The sequence below is a fragment of the Tachysurus vachellii genome, chromosome 20 (genome assembly GCF_030014155.1).
Source record: "Tachysurus vachellii isolate PV-2020 chromosome 20, HZAU_Pvac_v1, whole genome shotgun sequence".
NCBI classification, from domain to species: domain Eukaryota; kingdom Metazoa; phylum Chordata; class Actinopteri; order Siluriformes; family Bagridae; genus Tachysurus; species Tachysurus vachellii.
In genome coordinates this window covers 2800001-2809980 of record NC_083479.1, presented here as the reverse complement: position 1 = coordinate 2809980, position 9980 = coordinate 2800001, and the positions used below count along the sequence as shown (strand labels likewise).

The 9980-nt window shown below is 38.9% G+C and overlaps 1 protein-coding gene across 1 annotated transcript in view; it reads right to left on the bottom strand.

The window, feature by feature from the left end:
- Nucleotides 1-3756: 3756 nt before the first annotated feature.
- LOC132863289 (FMR1-interacting protein NUFIP2-like) overlaps nucleotides 3757-9980 on the bottom strand; it is an 11092-nt gene continuing 4868 nt past the window's right edge. The window contains exon 4 of the mRNA XM_060896020.1: nucleotides 3757-9312. Within this exon, the coding sequence (XP_060752003.1) occupies nucleotides 9260-9312 (53 nt within the window). The 3' untranslated portion in view covers nucleotides 3757-9259. The remainder of the gene's footprint in view (nucleotides 9313-9980) is intronic.

Sequence of the window (9980 nt, the reverse complement as noted above, 5' to 3'; positions counted from 1 at the left end):
CCAATAAACGGTATTCGAAAGTGGCCGCTCTGCGAGACGTAAATAGGAAGAAACCTTGAGAATTACAAGACTCAGAAAGAACCCATGCTCATCTGGGAGACACCAGATGCGATCATTAAACCAGTTCCCTTCTATAACTGTGCACTAAAAGTCTCATTCAAATTTAGACTTTAAAAAAAAGTACAACAGAAACACAACAAAAAGAGAAACAGCTTTATACGCACGGTACGAAAGTGAAAAATATACAGTCAAGCCGTCCTGAGAGCGTTAAAGGAGCGCGAGTATGAGCCTAAGTTTTAAGTTTAAGGTTTTTCTATCTAACTTCTGAAAGTTATCGACTGTTCACTGTTAATACCGAAAGTTACACAAGATCGCTGTTCCCTTGCTGACACTGGAGACTCCTTCCATTAACGTTAAAAAAGAACCATTCGTCATTTCATCGGTTCCATTTTTACTAATATAATGAATATAGTTAGAAAAGCAGAGTGTACATGTTATAAGTCCCTGTAGTAAATAGTTATTAGAGAAATAATAACATATATGAACCAGGGTGTTATAAGCAAGTGACTTTCGCAATACTATTCATCAGAAACAATGCTGAATTCTGTCTACTAAGCAGATGCCGTCATAGTCGTGCGGTTATCATGCTGGGAATTTATTAAGCCGGTTACCAAAGAAACTGAAAAACAGCTAATAGGCTTAAACAAAAAAAAAAAAAAAGAGCTGAGATCAGGACGGGAAAACACACACATTACATGTTACACACACACACACACACACACACACACTCTTACAGCCATCCATCAGTGGTGAGAGTGTGTTGCATCAGCATCTAAAAATAGAGTAAGTAGAGCCCATCTGTTTCTCCTATTTCAGACTGTTACGTATGAAAGAATGTTCCAGTGAGCTGAGCAATTCAGGAATCTCAAAACTGCAGTCAGCATTGGAGGGGAAAACATACACACACACACGCACACAGACACACACAGACACTCACACAAACACACAGACACATGCACACACACACAAACACATGCACACAGACACACACACACAGACACACACACGCACTCTCACAGACACACACGCACGCTCACAGACACACACACACAGACACACAAACACATGCACACAGACACTCACACAGACACACATGCACACACACACTCAGACACACACGCACGCTCACACAGACACTCTCACACACACACACTCACACAGACACACACACGCACTCACACACACGCACTGACACACTCACACACACGCTCACAAAGACACTCTCACACACACACACACACTCACACAGACACACACACGCACTCACACAGACACACACACGCACTCACACACTCACACGCACGCTCACACAGACACACTCTCACACACACGCGCACAAACACACACACCAGAAATACCTGTTGTGATGGATGATATTCTACAAACTTTACACTATCTTCAAGATAACTACAGAATTGAGTGCAAACGTTTGTACACCCCAGGACAACAATTTAATTCACAGCAACAAGACTTTTAAATACAAGTTCAAGAACTGAACTGAACTGTACTGAGCACAATACACGTGTGCCAGACACACACACACACACACACTGTATGGACTGCAATGACTTCCAATATACATCCATGTCTACAGCAGCACCATATAAAACTGCTTACATGCTGTATTTACACACTGTTTTTGCTCTTTGCACTTGCTGTCTCACATTTCAGTTGATTGCTGTTTTGCACAATACTTTACAATATCTCATGTAACTGCTGCTATAATACTAATGTGCTCATTCCAGTATTTCTAGTACACTCAATATTAATTGGACATACAGTATTTACACTGGTCAGGGCTGTTTTTGTGTATCGTCTTGTCCTGCACTGTGTACACCAGGTGGTACAGATGCACTTTATGTATCTAGGACTAACTTACTAAGTCCTTATAGCTCTGTGTTTGTGTTATGTAGCACTCTGTTCCTGGGGAAACGTCGTCTCATTTCACTGTGTACTGCAACAGCTATATATGGGTGAAATGACAATAAAAGCTTCTTGACTTGACTTGGGTTGACTTTTACAGCGGTAAAAAAAAGATGGTTGTTTAGTTATCATAAATGCAACCCTGACTGGCTGGTCAATTGAAAAGAAAAGAGTTCATTCATTCATTCATCTTCTACCACTTATCCGAACTACCTCGGGTCACGGGGAGCCTGTGCTCAGGCGTCTGACAGGCGTCATCGGGCATCAAGGCAGGATACACCCTGGACGGAGTGCCAACCCATCGCAGGGCACACACACACACACTCTCATTCACTCACGCAATCACACACTACGGACAATTTTTCCAGAGATGCCAATCAACCTACCATGCATGTCTCTGGACCGGGGGAGGAAACCGGAGTACCTGGAGGAACCACTAAGCCACCGTGCCCCGTGAAAAGAGTTCATTTAAATTAAATTAAATTAAAATTTAGTGCTGTTAATAATGTTCACAACATGATCAGGTTTAATGGAAAACTCAGGAATAAAAAGCTCTAATGGCAAAAACAGATTCATATAACAGTACATATAAAATGAGTCTACAGGATTGAATTTAAGATTAAATCAATCATATCGTTAGGGTTCTTGCGCACTGTATACAGTCTTTTATTGGGTGTCGTTGTCTCCCCCCCCCCCCCCCTTAATTTTTCTTTTCGGCATTCGTTGAACTTTTGACTTACTGAGATCTTTCCTGAACTTAGTATGAATTCGAATTCACTACATCCTCATCGATTTCCCCATATAACTAAGTCACATGTAGCACAAAGGAGAGGAGTGAATAATCACAGACGATAAATACACCAAAGTATCCCTTAGTCTACTAGAAGGAATGTACAAAGAATTAGCATAAGTCACTCCTGTATTAACCGAAGGAGTTAAAAAACTAAACTTCATCTCATTTAGCTTGTGTCACGTCCATCCTCCGACTTGTAGAGGAACGGAGTAGGGCTGAGATGAGGATCCCTCCCTGAGAAATGGCAAGGGGCAATCATGATGTTAAAAACAGTATTGGATCACAGCCCTGTTTTTAACTGTGCCTTATAAATAAACTTGACATTAAGACCGCACAGGAGTCCGTTTATTGAGCAATATGTAAACAGCGCACCCTACTGCACACACAGAGGACAAATTTGCAGCTGCGAGAATGGGCTTGAAATAAAATGTAAGGTAAGACCTTCAAAATATAACGGTTTAAGAGGTGTTTATGTCTTTCTATGAAGAGAACTAGTGTTGTTTCGTAGCGTTGTGTTTGAATTACCGGTACCACCTCAGATTTCCTTTAAACAGCAGTGTTTTATTCCTCTTATACCACGACGACAACTCATTTCTTATTCAGAGGAAGACAATCATTATTTTATTTTATTAGTTTACAGAATATTATAATTTGGATGTTCATGGCACTTTAGTTCTGGCCGTCGCTCGCATTATAGTGTAACGTCTTGTGTCTTGAAAATTTAGTGGAAAATTTCAATTTGTCTCAGAAAACCAAATAATTATGTGGTTACTATAGAAACAATAACCACCCAGAACCACCACCCGGTCTTCCATAGAACCAGTACTTGTCTGCCAGAGATGGTTCTAAATAAGTGATGTAGTAGAGATTGTAAACTATAACAAAAGGTTTCGTAATCATCGAAATGACAATACAAGTGTGCGGCACGCCCGCACACACACACACACACACACGCAGACAAACACACACAACACTCGATGTTCAAATCAATTCAACATTTTAATGGGAACAGAAAAAAATCTGAAAACACTTTTGAATGTTTTACATGGCTGGGGAAGCTGAAAAGGACACTCTCATGCTCGTCCGAAATGAATACATCCAAACAGTTTCACGATTTCAATTACAGGAGACGAGATTTGTCTTTAATTGAAGAAAGAAAAAAAAAATACAAGAATTACTGTCTCAAGAATTCCAACGACATCAGTGTGCAAACAGATGAAACGAGACGACGTGGTCGAGGATACGATAAGTCAGAGCTGGCAGTTAGTGTGACGTGGCACTGTGATATTTACCTGATACGACATTGGCACAGCGATTATCCTCTTTATACACAATTCTCTCCTTCTCTCGCTCTCACACACACACACACGCACGTACGTCACACACTCACTACTCCTTACAGCTATGGACACCTTAGTGCATGGCTCAAGGATACACACAATTAAGTTCCTTAACAAAACAAGGAACAGGACAAACATCCAGCACTTTCAAAATCACATCAATCCAAGAAAGCAGCACTTTTGACATTTGCTTCATATATTTCTTGTACATGAAGCTTTGGGATGCAGCGATCCAATAAAACAGAGACGTAAGCGAACACTGACGATGCTGCGTTTTCCCTTAAAGTTACCAGAGACAAAGCAGAAGGGATATTAATTAATTAAAAAAAAAAGTATTTGGAGCGCTAGAGATACAGACAGCAGCAGTTCCTTACACACCTACAGTACAAATGAAGGACACTGATCTGACATGTCGCACGCGTATCGGGTTTGACGTCAAATTCCCAAAATTTCAGAATCCGATCCTACGACGTGCCATGAACGTGTGTCCTAAATCAGTTAGCAGTCGTCATCTCGGTCACGAAGTCGCAGAGTTGCCGAGTACCTCGGAATCGTTCTTTCGTGAGCGTAATACAATTATTAGCAACTCCAATTTCATTATCTATCAATCAGATATATAGCAATAAAAAAAAAAAGCTTCAAATATTTAATAAACAGAACTGTTTACATAATGCCGCGTCTCCTGTAAAGATTTCCCATTGAGGCATTTCGCATGTGTTTGTTTAAAAAGAGACTTTTGTCCAAGAGGCAGAATCTAATCTAAGCACCGAACAAACACATCAGCGGTTGATCAAAGGCCTAAAAGTCACAGGGTTGAACAAATCTTGTAATACTGGAACGAACAGAAAGATGGTCTGGGCTCTTTGTTTTTCGATGTTATTTATAGTTGCTCAGTGGACAAAGCAGGGAAAATATTTTCTTATTAAAACTATTCTTATTATAGACTTTAAAAAGAACAAAAACACTTTAATTTGGTACACAGCTACAGTTAATTACGTTACATTAGATTATGTTATACGAGCTACCACTTTTCAGTCTGGTCCAAGACGTTTCCCAGCAACCAAAACGTGACACGGGGCAGAAAATTGAGCTTTTATTGACCTGGTGGAATAGCTAATAAAACGATCATTTACCCACCCCTGAGCCACAACTCACTCGATCCCTTTTCTGCAACTGCCAAATGCAGCTCACCGAAAAATAAGAAATATCTCTTCCAGTCGTCGCATCTCAACTCTATCGAGAGCAAACTACTCAGTTCGACGTGACTAAAATATTCTTCAGCTACATAATACATTTCTTTAATTAAACATGCATTCGTCCCAAACACAGTGTTAAAAGTTAAAGTCTACTCTGTGTGCATGGGGAAAAATAAATAAAAGAACGTATTTAACGTACTGATGGAAGTTAATCGACGGACACGGATAAAGTAAATCTATTCAGTTAAGTGAAAAAAGTCTATGCCAAAGGCTTGAGGATAGATTTAGTGATTTAGTGTTCAGACTGTTAATCAAACACAAGCCTAAAACAATCAAAAGGTCACCTCGCACCTCGCTAAGAAAAAACAAAAAAGTAAAAGAGACATCAGAACAGATCATTCAGCAAAAAAAAAAAAAAAACAAGAAATCACGGCACCGATTGTTTCTGAAGAAAAGTATTCAAATACGACCTGAACAAAAAAAAAAAAAAAAAGATATTAAAAACTTCTAATCAATCAAACAGTTTGTTCAGGCACAGGTAAGTCGATTCAACAGGAGGCAAGAGCAAAGAAAAGCGTGGGAAAATTTGCATATCTTAAGGTCTGGAGTCAAAATGCCATTGCACACGTTCAGGGCAAAACACAAACTCTCACACTCACGTCTGTGCTCTTCCTCGTTAATTTCTAAAGCTATTATGCATCTAGACATGTGCCAACATTAAAAACAATAAATATCGCCTTTTCTATAATACTATATTTATTAATAAATTACTCGACTCAGAGAAAACCGACTGGCGTTTCTTAGCCGTATTGTCGGATCTCATATAAAAAGATAATCAGCACATGCCTAGACACAGCCGTTCAAATACCAGACTTAAGCACGTACGTCGTATTTTACAGGATAATTTGTATCTTTATATAAAGTAAAACTGAAATAAGTGCTTTGAAAATATTGTGTATTAGAATTTTAATTATTATTTCTCATCTGGTTATTTATTTTTTTTTTTTTAAACCATTTCAGAAAAGATTATCAGTGCGAATAAAACTTAAAATCTATATTACAACTAAATATTTATTTATTTATTTAAGTCAAAATACTATCGTAGGTGATTCAATGGCGTGGCATGATTTTAAGATGTGGAACTGAAAATATTGATGCGCTTATTGATGAACTTAAAATATTATTGTAAAGATGTCACCTCACTTCTCAGGACAAAAGTTGCAGTGTTTCCTGATCATGTAACAGAAATAAAATTAAAAAATTGAAGAAAAAAAAAAACAAAACACTTACACACTATGAATGAGGTGACAATTGAATGAATGAATAAATGAAAAAAAAAACTAAACCTGTCAAACAGCTCTTAATGGAAGCTTGTTTAAACAAAAAAAGCTAGGTTTTTTTCTGTAAAGTCAATATTGAATACCGACAGTTCAACAGCGAAGCATGCAAACGCTCAAATCTGCCGTTTCACTCACAGACCCCCCAAAAAAAAAAAAAAAAAAAAAAAACACAGTAATGAGCGTCCTGAACCTTCTGAGTCTCTCGGCAAGTTTTCAGCCCTTGTGCGAGAGAAAAACTGGGGCCTGAAATCCATAAAAAAACAATAAAGGAACCACAGAGGACTCCTGCGATTGCATATAACGGGGTGCCCAAGAGAATCTAACTTTTTATGGCAGGCTGAGGTTAAAGTAGCAACGTGTCATCTTTTAAAGGTGCAGTGTGTCATTTTTAGACAATACGACGACGATATTTTAATCCTTGCGTAACCAAAACTAACAACTCCCACTATGCTGGGAACACATTAGAACTGAGCTGCTTTCCCAAAGATCTCTGGGCCAAAAAAAACTGTAAACAGAAGCTTTAAACTAAACAAACAAGCCAAATTCACGCTGCGTGGCCGTTCTCCGGGTTAACTTTTGGTGTGTGTTTTTTGTTGTATAGCGTTTAGTACATTTCAGAGGATCTACTTTCCTCTGTGCATATTTTCTGCAAGAGAGAATCCTCGAGTGTGGCCCAAAACAAGCAGCTCATTAGTATAAAGGCTTTAAAGTGAGCTTCAGTGTGATTTGATTACAGTGAGAAATGATTCAACTCTGAATCATCTCAGGAACTGAATCAAACCTACTGGGTGGGATGTTATTGTTTTGTTTGTTTGCTTTTCTTAAACTGAGCCAGAGCTGTAGTGTAGAGAAAAACTCTGGATGTGATACAAACATTTTAAACTAGCGTGAAAGCTCCTTTAAAGAAAACATTTAAAAATTACAAACTGCACCTTTAAAAGAAACATACTGACCACTGCTACTCAACATTGTAAGTCTCCTGCTGGAATAGAACAGCAGGAGTAATGCTGAAGAGCGAATACAGAGAAAAATAACACACGCAGACCCCCAGCCGGAATCGTTCTCCACCGTATGCACCGTATAAAAAGGAAAGGAAAAAAAAATATTCCGCTTTGTAATGGCTTCCCCGATTCTACCTGAGTTAATTATTCTCGAAAGCACAACAGCCCCAAGCCAATTGAAGCAGGAGTTAGTAACTCATGTTTCAGATAGGTGTAGTCATCTTTAAATCAGTACGTGTACATAAAGTGCTATTACTAATGATGAGACAAACACCTTTGCTTGATAAGGAGAAAGAAAGAAAGAAAGAAAGAATACCAAAAAAAAAAAGAAAAAGAAAAAAAGGATGCTTATTTACACCAAGCCTAAGAGATGGTTATCTATACTCCGGCCCGATCTTTGGTCTGTGTTGCCAAGACGATTAAAAACAGTGACCGTGATATAACTCAGCACAGTGTACCGTAGAGTTCTGAAGAAAGGCCTTGCTCATGAAATGTCACAGTAGATGGTGAGGCTTTAACACAATCTGCTGATTAGGGTTACAGCCTTAACGTTAGCTCTCACAACAGAAATGTGCAAAGAAATATTAAGGTTCGGGTTACAGTCCTGAACCGGGAACAACGGAAAAGTCCAAGCACAGCTTCGTCCGACTACGGCTGACTCTCGGCAGCTCGTGTAACGGAGTCATTTATATTTATTTACTGTAAAATGTTCAGCTTGGTCAGTGTGGGATGCCACAGAGTTTTCCCCCGATCCAAACACATTCATTACAGGCTTTTATTTTCCCTCTCTCTCTCGGTAGGCCGCTCCTTTTCCATTTTCTCAGCGCTGCCGTGTATTTCAAGTAATGCATAACTGAGAAATGCAACTCGAAGCAACAACCTTCTTTTCTATGATGACGGGTCAGGAATTAATAATACTGAGATCTAAACGACCGTCTCCGGAAAGCAAACATTAAAAAAAAAAACAGCAGTTTTGCAACAAACCTGCTGAGCCAAAAAGTGATTTCAAACTAGGCTTCTGTTTGTTGCAAAGCTGGATCTTTGAACAAGAAAAAAAAAGTTTTTTTCAAAACTGTCTCTGTTTAGGGCTGGCTTTCTTTTCAAGCAGATAAAGTTAAGACTAATTCATTTCACTTCTTCCTTCCTTCCTTGGTTGAGGTCAGGAAGCACTCGGTTTTGCCCTCAAGGACAGTTCATGTGCATTGCATAAATTACACACACAAAAAAAAAAAAATAAAGAAAAAAAGCAAGCATGACTGATTTTAAGGTGGAAGAAAAACGACCGAAGCTTGTATTTGTATCTGGAAGGCTCTGAGGTGGTTGCATCACATCCCCACACCTGATCCATCCAGACAAAACACTTTCCTCTTAAACAGTGTCACTATAGTGTCTGTGTGTAGTCCGATGCCTCTGTCGAGCACGCGGCGGTCTCGCGTGCAGAGAAAACCACAGAATGCCAAAGCTTTAGCAAGTCCATTCGTCATTCCACACATCTGTCTCTTTATCAGTTCTGTCTGGTTGTTTTAGGCCAGAATGATTCACATCCAGGATCAGATCTGACTGTAGCACCCAAGGTGGAGCAGACATAGTACTGGTACTCAGCACCTCAATGTTCAGGTCCATCCATGACCTCCTCATAATAGATCACCCTTTTTGGATCTATGAGGGAAAAAAACAAAAACAAAGCGTGACATTATTATTACGATAAGACATTTATACATTGACATGCATTCATTCGGTCTCATTGTAAATGAAAACTATCACGAATTCGGATGAATCCAATCCTAGAAACGCTTTAAAACCTCTCATTATACTATCAGAACTATGACAAATGCTGGACTGCAGATTGCAGAATAGTTTTTTTTCCAGATTAGTAAATATTTTCAAGCATACGTTCATGACAACGATCACGATAATAGGTGAAAGTTTTAAAGAGAAAAAGTTTGAGCTGTGTGTAAAAATCGCTGAATATCGTACAGTTTAGCTCTGAAAATTTACCGGAAGGAAAGTTGTGGCTCTGACACAGAGCTAGTGGATGTTGCTTAAAACCTCTACAGGATTTACATATACTTCTGCATACATAAATTCAACTTTAGGTAACAAGCCATCGCCCGATCGTGTGCAGATTGAGTGTGATGTAAAAAAAATATATATATATTGTTGAATATTGTTAAGATTGTGCTCCATCGTGACAGGAACACCAGTGACAAAAAGTAAAATAATATGTAAATATATACAATCAAGTGTAAAAAAACAAAAAAAAAAAACTAGCACGAACGCATCTTCACAGCGAGGTGGCTGTAGGTTGATGTTCTTAATAAAGAAAC